Source organism: Musa acuminata, chromosome BXJ1-9, assembly GCF_036884655.1.
Source record: "Musa acuminata AAA Group cultivar baxijiao chromosome BXJ1-9, Cavendish_Baxijiao_AAA, whole genome shotgun sequence".
Taxonomy (NCBI): domain Eukaryota; kingdom Viridiplantae; phylum Streptophyta; class Magnoliopsida; order Zingiberales; family Musaceae; genus Musa; species Musa acuminata.
Genome location: NC_088335.1, coordinates 42,303,685 through 42,322,435, shown reverse-complemented (window position 1 = coordinate 42,322,435; position 18,751 = coordinate 42,303,685). Strand labels below are relative to the sequence as shown.

At 38.8% G+C, this 18,751-nt stretch overlaps 2 protein-coding genes and 1 non-coding gene across 8 annotated transcripts; 2 read left to right on the top strand and 1 right to left on the bottom strand.

Annotated features, from left to right (window-relative positions):
- Positions 1-2,560: 2,560 nt before the first annotated feature.
- Positions 2,561-2,633, bottom strand: TRNAA-UGC (transfer RNA alanine (anticodon UGC)). The gene has a single exon. It is a non-coding gene; the product is annotated as a tRNA-Ala (tRNA).
- Positions 2,634-2,824: 191 nt separating this feature from the next.
- Positions 2,825-8,016, top strand: LOC135593570 (serine/arginine-rich SC35-like splicing factor SCL30A). 5 transcript variants are annotated; one of them, XM_065083719.1, is made up of 8 exons: positions 2,825-2,969; positions 4,002-4,147; positions 5,923-6,000; positions 6,653-6,838; positions 7,112-7,153; positions 7,328-7,369; positions 7,507-7,632; positions 7,711-8,016. In XM_065083719.1, exons 2-8 carry the CDS (start codon positions 4,005-4,007, stop codon positions 7,853-7,855), a joined length of 762 nt encoding a protein of 253 aa, XP_064939791.1. In that variant the 5' UTR covers positions 2,825-2,969; positions 4,002-4,004; the 3' UTR covers positions 7,856-8,016. The 5 variants fall into 5 exon arrangements, with proteins under 5 accessions (XP_064939791.1, XP_064939795.1, XP_064939793.1 ...); XM_065083721.1 differs by having other exon boundaries at positions 2,826-2,969; positions 6,677-6,838; XM_065083720.1 differs by having other exon boundaries at positions 2,944-3,047.
- Positions 8,017-12,374: 4,358 nt separating this feature from the next.
- Positions 12,375-15,368, top strand: LOC135593569 (IQ domain-containing protein IQM1-like). Of its 2 annotated transcripts, XM_065083718.1 has the most exons (10): positions 12,376-12,691; positions 12,789-13,323; positions 13,394-13,508; positions 13,595-13,660; positions 13,753-13,841; positions 13,917-14,007; positions 14,101-14,247; positions 14,330-14,422; positions 14,508-14,609; positions 14,687-15,368. In XM_065083718.1, the coding sequence occupies exons 2-10, from the start codon at positions 12,815-12,817 to the stop codon at positions 15,212-15,214; spliced, it is 1,740 nt and encodes a 579-aa protein (XP_064939790.1). In that variant the 5' UTR covers positions 12,376-12,691; positions 12,789-12,814; the 3' UTR covers positions 15,215-15,368. The 2 variants fall into 2 exon arrangements, with proteins under 2 accessions (XP_064939789.1, XP_064939790.1); XM_065083717.1 differs by having other exon boundaries at positions 12,375-13,323.
- The last annotated feature ends 3,383 nt before the right edge of the window (positions 15,369-18,751 follow it).

Genomic DNA, 18,751 nt, shown 5'->3' with positions numbered 1-18,751 from the left:
AGAGATCAAATACTCAATAAGATATAATTCATTAAGGTTAAGTTGATAAGGGGCCTATATAAATAGGAGAGAACTAAATGACCATGTGCTAGATCTTTTTGGTTGTCACCTCCTCTCCCATTCTCTTCCTCCGATAGCAGGTGTAAAGATTTGGGTAGTGAGTCGAGGAGCGAGCATCTTCGTAGCCCATATCATGTGGATCATCACTAAATAGGAGGATGCTTGATCTCTTTCAACCTCTCCTATAGATCTACAGGATTTTAGGGATATACGATCTCCCTAAGTAACACAACTATCTCACACATGGTTTTCAATTTCGTGGGTTTTTACGTACCAATCTTCGCACGACGATAAATACCTTTTGAGAAATTTGAGATTTTTGTTTTATGTTCTTACACTACGCATGTGTAATGTCATCCCTATATTTCTCTATAATTATCATCATAATAAAATCAGTGATTTAAGTCGAGTCCTAAAACCCTAATTAGTTGGAATTGACTTTCGTCTAATGTATCACCTAATATCTAGCTATATCATAAAAAAATTAAAAATATTTTACCGAAAATAGGAGCCTTATGAGATCATTAGAAAAAAATAATTTTTACTATTCATGAACCAATATAATAGTAAAATGTGTACCTTGGCTTGCATGAAAGTTTCATGAAAACTTTGATACATGCAATGTTTATTAACAAACTCTCATATTTAATAATAAACATCATAGAAGGGGAGAGAATTTGATGAAAAGTGCACTTCAAATATTTTTAAAAAGTTAAGATAATTTTGACCAGTCCAAGTATGTGCTATGCTATTTTTGATCTGATTAAAAAAAAATTCTCTACACCAATATTTTACTAGGTATTTTAGATCAATTAAGAAGGTTAAATGTCAATCCATGATATTTCGATAGAAATAGAAAAAGACTTGGATAAAATTAAAAAATGACACACTATGCCAAATAAATAAAAAATATCAAAAAATTCTCTAAAATAGAAAAACACTAACATATATCCATATGGTATAATTCAATGCTTTCATGAAATATTCATGAAATTTTGATAATATTTTTGGTAATCCATGAACCAATATAATAATAAAATGAGTTATAATACATTGGCTTATATGAAAGTACATGTAAAAACTTCTTTGATAAGCTCTTAGATTTACTAATAAACATCAAACAAGGGAAGAAGATTTGAAGTGCATAACTAGATGATTCATAAGAAATCAAACAATCCACAAACAGTAAAATAGATTACAATACATTGGCTTCCATGAAAGTATAACATGAAACCCTTGATACATGCAATGTTTTTTGACAAGTTTTCGGATTTACCAATAAATATCAAACATGGGAAGAGAATTTAAATACCACACTATTATAAAAACCCTATATGTATTTTATCTTATTTAAATAAGTCTTAAATAATCGAATAGTAACAAAGACAACAACATATTTATATGATACTTTTTGTCTTCTTGATTCAAGAAGAAAGAAAAAGACAAAGAATAATAGTAGCCCATGAATAAAAAAAAAAATACAAAAAAGAAAGAAATGGACAAGAAGAAAAGTGACAAAAGAGACTTAAAAGATAAGATGTTCATCAAGATTAACACCACTACTAGGACAACAATTTACCACACTCTAATAACCATTATACAGATTTTCTTAGTCAAATAATAATAATAATAATAATAATAATAATAAAATAATAAACCATTTCAATCCGAATCGATCATCAAAGCCTCACTGAACCAGCAATCCAAAAGTCACTATTTTGGGCCAGAAAATAATGACTTTGTTGCTTGGGTAAAACAATAGATAGGGGTGCTTATTGGATATTTTTCCAAGTAGGTATTCGGAAAAAACCCGAAATTAAGGATTTTTTTGAAAGAATTCATCTAATTTTATATTATTCTAAAATAAAAAAATTATATGATAAAAGAGAAAAAAATATAGAGTCTTCATCGAAATTAATCTCACTACTGGGACAATAACTTACCATACACTATAGCAATCATTACACATGTTTTCGACTTTGTTGCCTGTGATAGATGGGTAAAACAATAGATAGGGGTGTTCATTGGATATTTTTCCAAGTAGGTGTTCGGAAAAACCCGAAATTAAGGATTTTTTTGAAAGAATTCATCTAATTTTATATTATTCTAAAATAAAAAAATTATATGATAAAAGAGAAAAAAAATATAGGGTCTTCAGCGAAATCAATATCACTATCGGGACAATAACTTACCATACACTATAGCAGCCATTACACATATTTTCTTAATAAAAAAAAATATTAAACTCGAATCGATCGATAAAACCTAAGGAAACGAACGATCCAAAAGCCACTATTTTGGATGCAAAAATAATGATTTAACTGTGTAGAATAGATGAGTAAAATAGTACATTAAGAGGTGTTCTTTGGATAGGATAATTTTCAGGTGTTCTTTGGATAATTTTCAAAGTAAGAGTGCAAAAAAAAAAACGTAAAATTAAAGTTTTTTTTTCAAGAATTCAGCTAATTTTATATTATTCTAAAATATAAAAAAATTTAAATGGAGATGCAGGGGATCGAACCCTGTACCTCTCGCATGCAAAGCGAGCGCTCTACCATTTGAGCTACATCCCCGTTGATACATTGGTTATTTTTATTATTATATAAAGAATAATACACAATTAGAGAGTTCATCTCATTACTTTATTGAGAATTAATGATCTCTCGTTAGGCCCGATGGGCTAACTTTCTCATTAGCATCTCTTCAGCCCAGTCGACGCCGCTTGCGCCACGAGTCGAATCGCCGCCGTTGGTTCAGAATTTGTAGCACGGTCCGCCGATCGTACGGTCACCGTTTGCTGCCGTGAGGAATCGGAGGAAGCTTCTCGAAAGAAAATTAAATAAATATCAATAACGAAAGGAGAGGAGAGGGTCTGAGAGGCGTCGCTTTGGAGGAGCCTTCGATTTGAGGTAGGCGTCCCCTCCTCGTTAGGGTTCTTACTGGTTTCGATCTCGTTTTCTACCTTTGGATCCTTTATCTCTGGTCTGGTAAGCTTGGATCTCCTTTTGTACGATCAGTTTCTTGGTATGTTTGTACTAGGGTTTCTTGATTTAGGGTTCTTTGTTTACTGTAGAACGTACGCCTGCTTCTCCCTTTTTGGTTATTGCGTTGTTGTTATTAGATCAATTGAATCGGAGATTTGCAGACTGTTGTTGCCTAAATTTCATCCTAGGTGGAAGATGTGATGAAAGAGCTGGATAAATCCGAGTGAGGTCGTATTGTCATCACCTGTTTCTAGGTGCTGGAAACAGAGATCTTAATGCTCCTAATGTCGTTTTGCAGAATCACATGTTCGGATACGTTATCCTTGTTATCCTAGAACCGTCCTTCTAAGTGCTGCAATGTGAATTATTGCTTTGTTGCAGCTCTTTCCTCTTTCGATGTGAAGTGTTCAAGTCAGGAACGCTGTGTGAATGGCTATGTTGCTCTCTTGGGTGTAGTCTTTGTTGTTAGTGCCTATAAGGGTCGAAGGGATTTCATCTGAACAATGTCCTTGTTGGTTAGGAAAAGAAAAGTCAAGCTTGTACAAGTGCAGTTATTCACAAGGATGATGTAGTAGGCAAGTACTTTTTGGTTTAGGTGCAAGTATCTCATGAAAAATGGCTCAGTGCTCAATCTTGTTGGACAAAGAAATGTTGTTATATGAATCAATTTAGTAACTGGTTAGTTACAAAGTATTGTTGGATCACACTATATTTTTTTGTTTGGACATCATTTGAACTGTATTGTTTGGATGAAAAGGAGATCTAACATTAGCATTTTAATTTAAACCTAGAAAATTTTATGCAAATCTTAATTTTTTTTGTTTATAATGATTTTCAACAGTTCACTTCAAATTTTCATCTATGCATGCGATATGCTTGATTGTTTGGACCTTTCGATCTCCTATCCATGCACATACATGTATCATGATCTATTTATAGATTGGATTTTCTTTGAAGAGGATGAGGGGCAGAAGCTACAGTCCATCACCGCCAAGGGGTTATGGGAGAAGACGTCGCAGTCCAAGTCCTAGAGGTCGCTATAGCAGCCGCGGTAGAGATCTCCCAACCAGCCTTTTAGTTCGGAATCTTCGGCGTGATTGCAGGTTTGTTTTCACATTTTTGTGCAAGTTTTTTTGTTCTCCGATAAGTAAATTCTTGCATACCAAGGGCATCATACTAGTGTTAGATAAAGGTGGAGACTTTATAGCCTTTCTGTTCCAGTGATCTTGGTGTTAATATGAAAGAAGGCTTTGGCCAACTTATTTTTCTGCTGCTGTTTGAGAACCTAAAACAACACCAAGCATTCTGCTAGAAAAGGAGAAGAGGCTAATAATTTATATGTAATTTGTCATGGTTCTCTGTTCACATCAACTGTTGGTAAAAATGACATTTTACACTTTTTTTGTGTGTTCATTATTTTGGGCAGAGATTGGGTCCAAATATAGCAGCTTGGTGGGCCAAAACTTACCTGTACTAGTTGAAAAGTTATTACAAAATAAATAATGGTTTTGTCAGTATTTGATCAGTGAGAGATTGAGTTAAAGGATCCCATCGTGTGAAATAAGTTTACATGTTATACACGGCATGAATTATGTGTAGCTTGTCTTATTTATTCGGTAACTTATCTGAACTATATGTAATACTGGTATATAACTGTGGCTATCTGAATAAGTACTTGTACAGTTAAAGGCCTCAGTGTTTAGGGTTTGTAGAAAATTGAATTCTATAGTATCTAATGTTTTCATTTCAAGGGGTGAACTGTGCTGGTATATGATGGATCATACAAGGCTCCTAAATATTTCAAGAAGGCTAAGGATGGAAAACACTGATATGATTGAGTCTATAAAAATAGAAGGAAATGAGCTCCTTCGACAGTCAAATCTGGTGGAGTGCTTTTCTGAAAATTTTCTTACTTTCACACTTTTAATAATGTTTTTATTACAATGATAAATGATATGTATGTTTTTGTCATATGCTGGTATATGATGGATCATATAAGGAGCCTAAATATTTCAAGAAGGCTAGGGATGTAAAACACTGATATGATTGAGTCTGTAAAAATAGAAGGAAATGAGCTCCTTAGACATTCAAATTTGGTGGAGTGCTTTTCTGAAAATTTTCTTACTTTCCCACTTTTAACAATGTTTTTATTACAGTAATAAGTGATATATACATTTTTGTCATAATTTTTGAATCTTTGGATGCCAACATGTGACATTGGGTCATGTAAAACAAGATAAAGGATAGATTAGGATCATGTGTCAAGTTGTTATTGGGCACTCGTTTGGTATTTTTCTGAATACAAAGCTTAATTTGCACAAATATTTAGGAAAAAAGATCTGTCAATTGCTTTTATATGCAATATATGAGGGGGAACAGGTCTGCTATAGGATTTGAAAGCGAGTAGGTTTTTGCATTGGTACTGTGCGCAAGAGTCCTCTGATGTTGGGAGGGTGATGAAGGAGTTGGAAAATTCTATGGATAATGAATTTTGTCATAGTCGTATGCTTACAATAATGTCACAAGCAAGGTTCGCAATTTTATATCGTACTTGAGTAGCAAGAGTCCTCTTCTTCCTTCTCCCTCGGCTAATATCGTCCCGTAGTTGGCGGCGATGATTGAAATCGACCGTCACCGATCGATTTCGTGTGGTAACGAGGTAGAAACAACCCCAATCGATGGTACCGCTCGGTAGCGGACAGATCGGTACGTACCGCCCGGTATGGGCGGTATCATTCGAAATTAAAAACCTTGGTCACAAACACTAGAAACATTGAGCTTTTAAATCCTTTGTTTCTAGCAATGATTTTATTGCACTTCAACACTTGTTTGTTTGATTGGTGGGAATAGCCTAATATATGGTGCTTTATGATTGCAGAGCGGAGGATCTTCGTAGACCATTTGGGCAGTTTGGCCCTCTTAAGGATATCTATTTGCCACGTGATTATTACACGGGGTAAGTGGGACTGTTGAATCTTCCGTTTACTAGTAATGATATCTGTCAATTTAAGCATGCTAGTATTCTGATGCAATAATGAGGTACAGTCTAGGAGATTGAATTATGTTGACTAATGTTATTATGTAACTTTGTGAGCATTTGTGAACTATAGCTATGTTCAGAAATGCAACTCATGAGCTCACAAGTTTGTTTAGTGTGCTCCATTTGTTGTACTCTACATCCTTCTTTATTGCATGTTGATTTTTCATTAAGGCTGTTGAGTTTAACAGTGAAATTAGAGTTTGAAGACACAAATCGAGTCTTGAGAGTTATGTTCAAGAGGATGTAAGTAAATGAAGATAGTGGCTAGTGAGAAGAAAAGGAATTGGGTTCTTGGTTAAATTTTTGAAGATACCAAGTCTTGAAGAATTTGAAGTCATCTATAAACTCTGAAGAGTGAAAGGTCAGCAGCCAAGTGCTTGCTTTAACTTGAATTTCTTGAAACATCAAAATTTACTTGAAGCATGCTAAATATCTGAGACATGTTCTCTATTATGACATTCTATATTTCTTTGGACTTTCATGATTTAACAATTATTGTTAGTAATGTACCCACTAAATGCAGTTGCCTTGTGATATGGTCAATTCATTAGGATCTCACTAAACACAGTTGTTTTTTTTTCCCCCTCGCAAGAGAGCCACGTGGATTTGGGTTTATCCAATATGTCGATCCGGCTGATGCAGCTGAAGCTAAGTACCAAATGGATGGGCAAATCCTTCTTGGCAGGGAATTAACTGTTGTATTTGCTGAGGAGAACAGAAAAAAGCCTTCTGATATGAGGGCAAGAGAAAGAAGGTACGATGAGCCTAACTCTTGGCATTGTAATTTTATTTGAAATCTATGCATAGATTGAATATCCAGTTCATTTTTGATGGATTAATATATCATATGGTAAGGTAATCTCTCTCTTCTTGGTGGCTTGTTCATAAGAGATCGTTTGTCTGGCTTTGTTTGTGGGTTTACATGCTTTCCTTTAGTTGCTCTACCATGCTATATTTGTTACACTAGGTGCTTGGATTGTCAAGGGGACCCTAATTCTGGTTTTAATATTTATTGTTGTTTTGGTAGGGATCGTGTGTATGATTCCCGAAGATCACCCCACAATTCACGGTAATCCCTCTTTCTTGGTGGCTTGTTCGTGAGAGATTGTTTGTCTGGCTTTGTTTGTGGCCTTACATGCTTTCCTTTAGTTGCCCCACCATGCTATATTTTCTTATGTTAGGTGCTACTGTATCATCAAGGTGACCCTTGTACTGGTTTTAATATTTGTTGTTGTTTTCATAGGGATCCTGTGCATGATTACCGAAGATCACCCCGCCGTTCGCGGTAATCCTCTTTTCTTGGTGGCTTGTTCATACGAGATTGTTTGTTTGGCTTTGTTTGTGGGTCTACATGCTTTTCTTTAGTTGCCCTACCATGCTATATCCGTATACTGGTTTTAATATTTATTGTTATTTTGGTAGGGGTCCTGTGCATGATTCCCGAAGGTCACCCCGCCAAGCACGTTCTCCTTACTATTCGCACTCGCGTTCTCGCTCGCGAAGCCGTAGCTATGAGTCGCCTTCTTCAAAGCGGCAGCACTACTCGAGGTAATATGCTTATTTGATTGGTGGTTGAAATAAGATCCAATGATCTTTAAAATTTGTAATTTGCTTTTGCCTTGGCAGGTCTGCTTCGCCCCAAGATAAGACGAAGCACAGGGAGAGGTCATACTCCCAATCTCCTGCAGGTAGCAGGTCACGCAGCAGAAGTCCTGAAGGTTTGCCGAGCAAGCCATCACGCCGAGAAAGGTCTCTTTCTGTTAGCGGGTAAAGTAGATTTGAGTATGATGTGGAGTGTACTGGCTACGACTATATAACTCATTTGGCTGCTGTGGAGGTTGCTCTTAGGTTAATGTTGCAACACTGAAGTTTAATATCGACTCAATACAATCAATCATTGGACGGTAAAGATAATGCTTGGATCTCGTGGAAGTCTGGTTCGATTTAATGATTAGTTATCATTCATTCTAGCATGATTGGAAGCGTTTGATCTTTAATCCATGTTAGCGGTCAACCAATCTTTGTCGTTGCCATCGGTTCTTTCAGTAGCATTGTTCCACCCCGGAATCTATCTTCTCAAAAGCAATTGTGATCAGATCCAACTGTGTGTGTGGGAAACAGAGAATGGACGTGCGATGCGAGATGATGGATCGGCCATGAGTGACAACACAGCTGTGCTGTTTCTGTTGCCAAGCTGGCCGTCCACATCTCCATCCTTTGACCTCCTCGTTTGTATGTTTGCTGATCTGTTCTTTCATCTACGTCAGTGTAGACTTGGCTGCAGCTACCACTGGCTGTTGTCTCGCCATCCCCATCCTCATCCACATCCACATTTATTTCAATTATATCCGTGACATCACCTTACAATTATTTGCACACGAACAGACTGCTTAGAAAGGTTCATTACTCCGTATGTGACAGCCATGGCCTGCAGCCTGCCTTGGTCAAGCCTCATCCACGTTAGCTTCTTACAAGTCCCAGAAACCAGAACACGAAAATTACAGGGATCTACGTACGTTTGTTCTGGACCACTTTCTTAGGTGCATCTTTTCATTTTAATGCACCGGGGTTCATCTTAGATGATCGTCCATGACTTGATTGAAAGGAGTTATGTGGCACATTCAGCTAATTAATTGCTTCAAGACAATCATTAGCATTCACTCATGCACACAACTATCAGCGGTACCAAAAACATGTTCTCACCACAAAGGGAGGGAGCTTCTTCAGGTTCATTTAGAATGAGCTCTGTTCAAGCTGAGCGGCTGACTGCAGCTATTTCACTGTTCTGTTCTTCCCTTTTTCAACGTCAAACGTGCCGACGCGCTCTTCCAACTACATAGACAACAAATCTTAACTACATCGCGGCGGTACGCGTCCCTCGGCGGGTCTCCGTTGTTTTCTTCCTGCAGGAAAAGGTTACGACCAATGAATGAGGAAATGATTGTGAAGCGAGTGAAATGGACAGCGGAGAAGCTGAGGCTTATCTTTCAGCGTCGGTTGATCTTTCCGTCTCGTCCTGCCAGCTAAATGAGACTGCCAGCTGCTGTTATCGACATGCGCGTGCATGGAGTCGCGAGTAGGTATGCCTCACTTCTTTTAGCTCACAAGCGTGTACTCTTCGTTGGAGATGGGATGCATGGGAGATCCAAAAAGACAGATGGACGTGACGGTGTGCATTGGCCCCCCTCCCTCTCTCTCTTGATGACCTAATCTCTCGATAGCCAAGAGCTGGCTCATGAACTGGTGAGTTGATCGATGGATTCTGAACTAAATCGGTGGGCATTTGTTCTCGGGGTTGTTCAGCCGCAAAATTTGCCTTTTCTGAATGACGGAAGTCAGCAGAAACGGAGGCTTACCAATGTCAACTCTCCCTCCGTTTCCAATGTGTACACCGTGCATGGTCATGGGGTTGGCACACCAGCTACTACTATCACCTTTTGAACAGCTACATGTTTAGCTCGAGGACTGGAATGTCGGCGTTTGCCACGAGAGTAATAAAAAACATCATTCACGCTGTTGTTTCGATTAAGATATGTGAGAAGCAGAAACAAGCACACAGGTCAACAAAGCTTAGGTTTCTTTCTCATGAATCATATGATATCTGACTAGTTGACATTATCAGCAACTAAGCATGCTGATGATATGGAGGTCAAACATGGCCTTGGTTTAGTAAGGTTCAAATCGATCCTTGCACTGCTCTTTTCTCTGAGATATTAGCATGCAAATTTTGGTTTATAGACATCTTTTTTACATGAGTGAGGCTGATATGGTGATTATCTTAGGTCATTTGAAACTCAGTAGATGTAGTCCGGTCAGCATCTACTCAATATATCGTATCTTATGGAAGATTACAACAGAGTCCACTGAACATTTTGCATACATAGAACATGTAAAGCAAATATTTCCTCATTAAGTGACACTGTCAAATCTAAATTTACTAAACAAATATTAAACTCATTACGGGCATTTGATGCATAAAACGAATGAATACATATTGACTTGACCATCGAAGGAGTTTTGTCGATCAAATGCTCGATGTAATTTTTTGTAAAAATAAAACAAGTGATATGAGATACGAACTCTTCGAAGAAATACATAATAAAGATATTTTAACTTAATTTTTTTTCCCTCAACTAAGTTTCAAAATTTTAATGACATTTTCTCTTTTGGACGCGATAGTATAAAAAAAAATAAAAATTCCTAGGTTGAATCAATTTTGTCAAATCAAAATCAAGACCATCAAAATTGTCATATCAAATGTAAAAATAGACGCAATTATATATAGAGATTATTTCCGCGACTCATCTTTGAAGAGTTTAGGATGCTAAGAACATTCATACTATTGCTTCAAGGCCCTGTAAATGAATAAAAGACAAAGAATAGCTCAAGAAATTGGTACATTTCATGTCAAAATAAAAGAAAATATATAATAATAAGTTTCCATTTTTATTACAGCATGAAGTGCGAGAAGCCGCATTTGTTGCCACATCTTTCCATGCATAGCGGTAGGTTTCCGTCAACCCGAGAAATCTGAAACATCTCCACCTACAAATCTTTAGGGGGGTGTGTGTGGCTGTGATGAATTCATACTTGACTTTTACCGACCAAACTCGCCGCTGACATGATCAAGCTTCACATCACGGTAGCTTAGGGTTGAACACTTTGCCACGGAAAGTGAGGATTTAAGGTGTGGGTTTACTTTTGATGTTTTAGAATGTTGACTAGGTGAAGGTCAAACTTCAAATCCTCAAAGAAACAGAACTTTTTTGCGTTTGTTCTCTGAAATTGCACCAAGTCAAACTTGCTTTTCTTGCAATGACAAACTGCGGTCAATCCTTTTTTATGTTTAGACTTGCGCATAGTTCGTCCTTCTACGCGTTTACACCCTTCCAAATCTAAGAAAAGTCAACCCAAATCTCACGTAGCCTCCACCTCAATACCTGCAGCTTTATCCTCAGAAATAGAAACAATCTCTTGATCTTATTATTGTTTGTTCTTTTGAGACTGTGCAGTACTTATTGGTGGTCCAGAAATGGATTGGAGTTGAAGCCACGGTGGGTTCCCAGTGGATAGATATTGTCGTACCATGTAGATAACGCGACTTGAATGACATGACTTGACATCGTTCACCTCCATGGATTTCTCCAAGACTCTGACTTTTCTATTGGATGGAGACAGATCTCAATCCGAACGAGTTAGATCTGCAGTGACGTTGGTGACAGGAGTTCCACATCCGTACCAGTAAGGATTAACAGTCATTCAATCATCACAGATAGTTCAATCTTTTGCATCAATCCGGGGAAGAATCCTGCGAATCTGAGATGTGGTACTCGATGATCATGATGATGAAGCTCAGATGGATATTTGCTGCATGAACAGATGAATTATCCGAGCCGACATGACGCAGAGCTCTCACAGCCGGTCTTTTTGATCTGAGAAGACTACATACCACCTAATTCTCAGTTCAGTTCTTCTGATGCAGATGTTTTAACCACTAGGAATAAATGCTGAGCTCCAGATGATGCATATGCCGACCATTTCTCGAGTTATTTCAGGGAGTGTGAGCCATTGTTCATTGTAGGGTTACTGCTGTTTGGTGGCAGGTTACTGATTCAGCTACAGAACTCTCTCTCTCTCTCTCTCTCTCTCTCTCTCCCTCTCTTGTTTCGGGTTGGATTCGGTATTGGCTAAAACAAAGGACTACATGAGCCATAAACCACTGCAGGCACAGATTTTGAGATGCCAGTGTTTACCATCAGCTGTCGCAGTTTCAGGGTTTTTGGAACTATTTTTTTGGAGTTTCCTGCAGCTTCAAAGTCTACATGTTCTCTAGTTTATACTGTTGAGACCAGTGACAGCCACACCATCAAGTACTTTGTCTGCAGAGAGAGAGAGAGAGAGAGAGAGAGAGCTTTGATTTTGATGAGATTAGCCATAAACCAATCCTCATTTTATCTTACTTAAGCCAAAGAAAAGCCACCGATGGACTCTCTTATGAATGCTAGTTATATTCTCTTATTAATATTTGGTAAAAAAGAATTAGTGTATGCAATAATATTATATATGCATGTAGAATAACATGAGAGAAGCTGATCACGTCATGGGTTTTGTGAGAGCTGAAGACAATAAATTTTGTTGGAAATTAGAAGAAGAAAACCTCAATTTAGTTTTATTTTAATTATATATATATATATAATTAATATGTTGGATATTTTGATCACATGAAGTGTTAATGTTATAACATAGCGCCGTCTTCGTCGGGCACGCACGTCGGTACCGCTATCTTTCCGTCTCCATATTACCGTACAGCATCTACGGGTGGATTCGCTAATCGTAGCAACTCACGTGGTCGGAAACTTTGCGCCACCGTCCTCCCACCGTCTCCTTCCTCCCTATTTAAGCACACCAACTCAGATTAGCTCCTCCAGCAACAAATAGCAGAGACTGCTCCCCTCTGCACCCTCTTTTAGGCGAATCCCCAGCAAACCACCCTCTCCTTTCTCCCTACCACGCCCCATTCCCCAACCACCCCCCTTTGCCTCTCTCTCTCTCTCTCTCTCTCTCTCGCTCAAGCTATTGTGTGATCCCCAAGACAGAGGAGGCTAAGGTGAGCTTGTTGTGAATGAGTCAGCATGTCTTTGCTCTTGGATTCGTCTTTCTTGGAATCAAAATGAAACCTGCTGTTTCAACTCCTTGTTTGCAAGCTGGGATTCGATCATCCCCAAGAAACATGAGATATCTGAAATCGAGAACTCTTCCACCTCATATCAACATTGGAATTACCTTCCCACGCTCTGGATCGAGTTACAACTCCATGAATGATACGTTGGAAACCCTCATCATGGGAATCATTAGGTTCGGTGATGAACTGAGGTTGAATCCCAGGTTCATCAGCTTCAATGGCGCTGACTCCGAGCCTGCTATCCTCAAGGCTTTTGGTCCCAGAAAGCTGCTGATCGAGGGATCCGTCAGCTCCAGCAGAAGGGGAATGGATCCCTTCCACTTGGAAACAAAGATCTCGGTGAAGAGTCCTCGCCTCGAGCCAGATGCGTCGGCAATATCTGATGATCCCAAAAGGTTGAGGTTTAGCACTCCCTTGAAGAAGAGGTCGCTGGAATCAGCTTTGATCGGACCTGACAGCCCCAAACATGGGGCTGCCGTGAAGCTGCAGAAGGTCTACAAGAGCTTTCGGACAAGAAGACAGCTCGCAGATTGTGCAGTCCTTGTAGAGCAGCGGTGGTACGAGCTTTACCGGATTGCTTCTCTTCTAACGATAGCATCGGACATAAACTCATTCTGTATGTTTCAGGTGGAAGCTGTTGGATTTCGTATTGCTCAAGCTGAGCTCTGTCTCCTTTTTCGTCATCGAGAAGCCCGAATCAGCAGTTTCTCGATGGTCGAGGGCAAGAACCAGAGCTGCCAAGGTAGGAACTTCTCACTGTTACTGGCCGACAGATCATGTTCTGAACGCAATTCCATCATCATGAAGATTTCCATTGCCGGTTTACAGGTTGGGAAAGGCTTGTCGAAGGATGAGAAAGCTCAGAAACTTGCTCTGCAGCATTGGCTGGAGGCGGTGAGTCTCACAGATCATGCAGCACTTCTCTGCATCTCATCCTGTTATTGACATGTTTTACTTAGCCAGCGAGTGCTGTGATCTATCCGCAGATTGACCCTCGACATCGGTACGGCCACAATCTCCAGTTCTACTACGACTGCTGGCTTCAATGCGAGAGCACGGAACCCTTCTTCTACTGGTTAGCTAATTCAGCCCCGTTTCTTCTTCCTTGGTCAGAGTACATGTGCCTTAACCCACCGCATTTGATTGTTAGGCTTGATGTTGGAGAGGGAAAAGAGGTCGATCTCGAAGACCAATGCACTCGATCGAAGCTTCAGCAACAGTGCATCAAGTATCTCGGCCCAGTAAGCACTGTCTTTGACCACCCTGCAACACTGAGCTGCTGCTAACATTATTAGCTTTACATGTGCATATGAACATGTTGTCTTCATGTGCAGAAAGAAAGGGAGGCCTATGAAGTCGTAATTGAGGATGGAAAGTTCATGTACAGGCAGAGCAGGCAACTCCTGAACACATCCGGTGGCCCAAAAGATGCAAAGTGGATCTTTGTCTTGAGCACATCAAAGAATCTATATGTTGGTCTGGTGAGTTCCCTATAAATCTCTGCACAATGCAAGGTTTGGCGTTTGATGTGGGATGACTGATACCATGCACTGCACACTGCAGAAGAAGAAGGGCACATTTCAGCACTCCAGTTTTCTTGCAGGAGGAGCCATCTCTGCCGCAGGCCAACTAGTTGTAGAAGATGGAGCTCTCGAGGTACCAATTCATTCACTTGTATGATTTACTTGGACATATGTGTGTATGATTTACTTGGCGTACTGATTCGGTCACGATTTGGTAGGCTGTGTGGCCTCATAGCGGCCATTACCGCCCGACCGAAGAGAACTTCAAGGAATTCATGAGCTTTCTTGATGAAAACAACGTGGATCTTTCGGATGTTAAGGTGAGCAAATCACTCGTACGTCCTTAATTTACAGTGATTCAAACCTTGATATTGAGAACCATAAATGAATCATGCAGAAAAGCCCAACCGGAGAGGATGATGAACGCGATGGCCGACTCAAGAAGAGCCACTCTGAACGAAACTTGGCTGAGAAGGATATCACCCCTGCAGATCCTGAAACCACAGAGGACGCCTCTTCCTCCGTGGCATTCGAGGTAGCCAACGTGAGTAGCTCTCTCGCTGATCTCAAACTCAGGGGAGAAGAATCATCCGATCGACAGCAACGCTACATCTTCCGGAAGAAGAACCTCTTCTTGGAGGAGGGAGAGGAGGACGACGAGGGATTTGTGCCGTCGGAGCTGATACTTCGAAGGATCAACTCGAAGAAAGGGATCGGATCGGGACAGCTGGGGAAGCAGCTGTCCTTCAGGTGGACGACCGGCGCCGGGCCCCGGATCGGGTGCGTCCGGGACTACCCGTCGGAGCTCCAGTTCCGTGCGCTGGAGCAGGTGAACCTCTCGCCGAGAAGCGCCGGGGCGTCGAGGTTCGCTTCGCCACGGACGGCGGCACGCGGAACTCCAACAGCACAGCAGCAGCCACACTAACGTGACAGTGTCAGACAGACGAAGGAATCAGTCGCTTTGAATCAGAGTCGGTGTGTGTATACGAATTGGATACAGATGTGTGTTAGATTCATTTGGTTTTGTAGGTCTGTAGAGAGAGAGAGAGACTTCACAGAAGCTGTGTGGAAGTTCTGATGGATCAGCAGATGGAAATACTATTAGCTTGAAGAAAGTTGTCGAAACCTCCTGTGAATAGACGAGCAATCACAGCATGTGAGGGAAGGAGACTTGGGAGAGAGAGAAGAGAGAGTGGATTTCCACCTTTATTTTTTGGCGTGGCATGTAATATATTACATCAAATCTATATCATTTAGGTTTGATAAGATTTATAGATTTCATGATATTTTACATCAATCATATTTAGTAAGGATTAAGATCCGAAATCTCATCCGATAAATATAATATCAAAGAAATTGGTTTGATAATAATGTAGAAGGTTTGAAACATTATCCAACAAAAATTTTTTAGGATATTCAAACCAATATTAGAAACTCAATTAATGTATTCTTTCATTAAACTAAAGTATATTGATGGATAGAGTTCTTAGAAAAACCAAATCTATGATGCTCCACTCAGTTCCATAATCTATTAATTCTTAGATTGGGCGAAATAGATGAAACAAATCTATTAATTCTTTTGTTCTAAATAGTATGATAAATCTTTGACTAAGAAATAGAGATAGAAATTAAGGAAAGTATCAAATGCAACAATTATCTCAAATGAGTTGATGATGATGATTTAAGTTTGATACACCATTCCTTGGTACAAGTAAAATATGTTGGTTCTTGATATTTAGATCCAAAGATCAGAATAAGTTAAGGTCTATATAATCCTTTTGGGTTAATGATATTAAGAGAGGCCATACATACATATAATGATTTGATCAAACTGAGCTCGGCCCATTTCATTGACCAACTCGATGTGACACCAAGATGCCATTTCATGGAGGGAGGGAGGGAGGGAGGGAGGGAGGGGAGAGAGCATATGGATTTGATTGGTGTTGATTAATATATTTTTTTGAATTTCTAAATTCTTATTATTTGGAGGATTAGGAATTCAAATATATGGTGAAGAAAACATCAAAATCAGGATTTACTTTTCTCAAATTAAGATATAGTTATTCCTTTTTTTTAATTTTTTTTAGAGAAATATAAGTGTATTTATAGATCACATAATTTAAGTCAACTCAAAAAAGAAAAACTTATCACTGTTCTTGTTCTCGTGACCAAAGTTTTTTGGTTTAGTCTTTTTTATGATTATCATGATCCAACCGAATAGAATCATCAACATATTAATCTTATTGAATCTAAATGATCATCGAAGATGCTTAAAACCCAATTAATAATGATATACATATTAAGTTTTTATAAGTTAATATGACTCTTTATCCACTTTCTATACGAGACTAGATGAAAGTATTATAATTTCTCTCACTTACACTCCTCGATATATTTTTGATTTTGATTTTTTTTTGGCAAAGAGTAAGTGATCCAAAAATAAAATTCAAATTGACTATCTAATCTTATTTATGAGTAAATTTTTTTATTCGAATTCCTCACCAATATATAATACTACATTGGTTATGATATTGTTAGTTATGATTTGATCTATAACTAAACCCTCCATTTTATTAGATAGCCAATTTTTTCTCATTACAATAGTTAGAATGGCTGTTCTCTCACTTGAGACAGATGAAATAAACATAAAATAAGAAGAATATATATATATATATATATATAAAGAAATAACTTATGATTTTGTAACAGGTGTCGAGAGGCAAGTCATATATTATTATTTCCTTGTAAGCATCCTAACAATAGAAGCTCGTTGATAACGAGTATATCGTCACTTTGACCTTTATCAAAACATGATCATCATATAGTATCGAGGGTGAAAGAAGAGGACGGAGGCTACCCTCCCTCCATTTGCCCATATGAGCAATGTTATGGGCTACTCTCCTCTTGTTATCCATGTGGATAACAGGTCAAGGAGAGATCGTTGGAGGCGGCTAGAAGCTATCTCCTTGTAGATTATTTAATGAAATATTTTGTCCCTTTACGAATAGGTATAAAAACTCAACTTCAATATAATGAAAAGGAGAGGCTTAGAGGGATCAGATCAGAAAATCTTTTCTGACCTCGATTTTTATGTAAGTGAAAACCTCAAGAGCTCGATGTTTTCACTTTACAGGTACCTCATACAACTCTACGCATACGGGTCCAAACTACGTTGAGATGACCAGGACGTCAACGACTTCTTCTTCAATGTTTTTGATACTAGAAGGAGATCCTAATGTTATAGGAATAATTGCCCGTCGACCTTCTCAATAAATGCTCGAGCGAAGAGGCCTTTTCACCCAAGAGGGGTAGCAACCACCCTTTCCACAAATAGGTGCATCCACCTCGATGTATACGCTGATACGATAATAGCATAGATTCAACGACTCGAGTCTCTCATCCTAGAGATGCCATCGAGTCACCTACTTATTCCCATTGAGGTGTTTTTAAATCTCACTCAGTAAGTGCAAATGCTAACATGCATGATATAGGACATCACTCTGCTTTTGCCCTAGTAAACTCAGTAGGAGGTGCCACAAGCTTAGTCGACATCATCGGCTATACCTTAACTGGCATCGACACCCATAAAGATTTATTGACCTTTCATGGTGTCGACATCGTAGGAGCACTCAAGACCCATCGAACCACTAGTCAAGGGGGCACTTCAGTCCCCAACTATGAAATTCGATGGATCGCACCACTACTCTATCATGTCAAAATTTGAGTTTTAATTGATAGAGGATTCTTTATGGATCCAACTATAGCAAATGGATCGATATTTGGAGGAGATACAATAAGAGTTCCAACAATCAAAAGAAGAAGTGCTGGTTGACCAACCTCGGGTCGATCGTAATTCATCCAAAAAAATCCAAGAGGGCCTCGGGTTGGTTCACACGTAAGGGGTTCCTTGGACCTCCTCTACTAGTTATAGATGTCTTGCAAGTCAATCACGTGAATAATGACTCGTGTGACATGATACACAGTCTTTTTGCTTATTATTATTATGATACTTTCTCATTTTATATTGCTTAATATATAGATATATTGTGATGTCCATGGATCTATACAATTGGAATCGAATCGTGATAAGATCATGATAATGAGATTGATTCACCTTTAAACACTGACTGTAAATAATTCTTATCATAGGTTCCTCAATAGGGGCATCGAGAAAACCGGACAGATTTGTGTGTTGTATACCCATACATATGATGGAGACGACTAGTCTTATAGTTGCTCGTGTGGGGATACTAGAGTTATAGTATAGGTGCTCATTGGAAAATGAGTTCACTAATTGATTCGCTAACGAAACATTAGATAATTAACGATATCTCATTGTCAGATAGTGCTTCCGTCATCCTAGTAGTGTATTTAATCCTTAGACTTGAGACACCAAGGATGTTCTGTATGAGTACTCTACTATTTAATATTGAATTTTGGCTCTAAATTTGAATCTATTTTG

Excerpts from the sequence above, each read along its gene's own strand:
- LOC135593569 (XM_065083717.1), top strand. The coding sequence starts at position 12,707 with ATGAGTCAGCATGTCTTTGCTCTTGGATTCGTCTTTCTTGGAATCAAA. Across the intron at positions 13,324-13,393 it reads GTCCTTGTAGAGCAGCGGTG|GTGGAAGCTGTTGGATTTCG; the intron begins GTACGAGCTTTA and ends TGTATGTTTCAG. Across the intron at positions 14,008-14,100 it reads GCATCAAGTATCTCGGCCCA|AAAGAAAGGGAGGCCTATGA; the intron begins GTAAGCACTGTC and ends CTTCATGTGCAG.
- LOC135593570 (XM_065083719.1), top strand. The coding sequence starts at position 4,005 with ATGAGGGGCAGAAGCTACAGTCCATCACCGCCAAGGGGTTATGGGAGA. Across the intron at positions 4,148-5,922 it reads AATCTTCGGCGTGATTGCAG|AGCGGAGGATCTTCGTAGAC; the intron begins GTTTGTTTTCAC and ends TTATGATTGCAG. Across the intron at positions 7,370-7,506 it reads AGATCACCCCGCCGTTCGCG|GGGTCCTGTGCATGATTCCC; the intron begins GTAATCCTCTTT and ends TTATTTTGGTAG.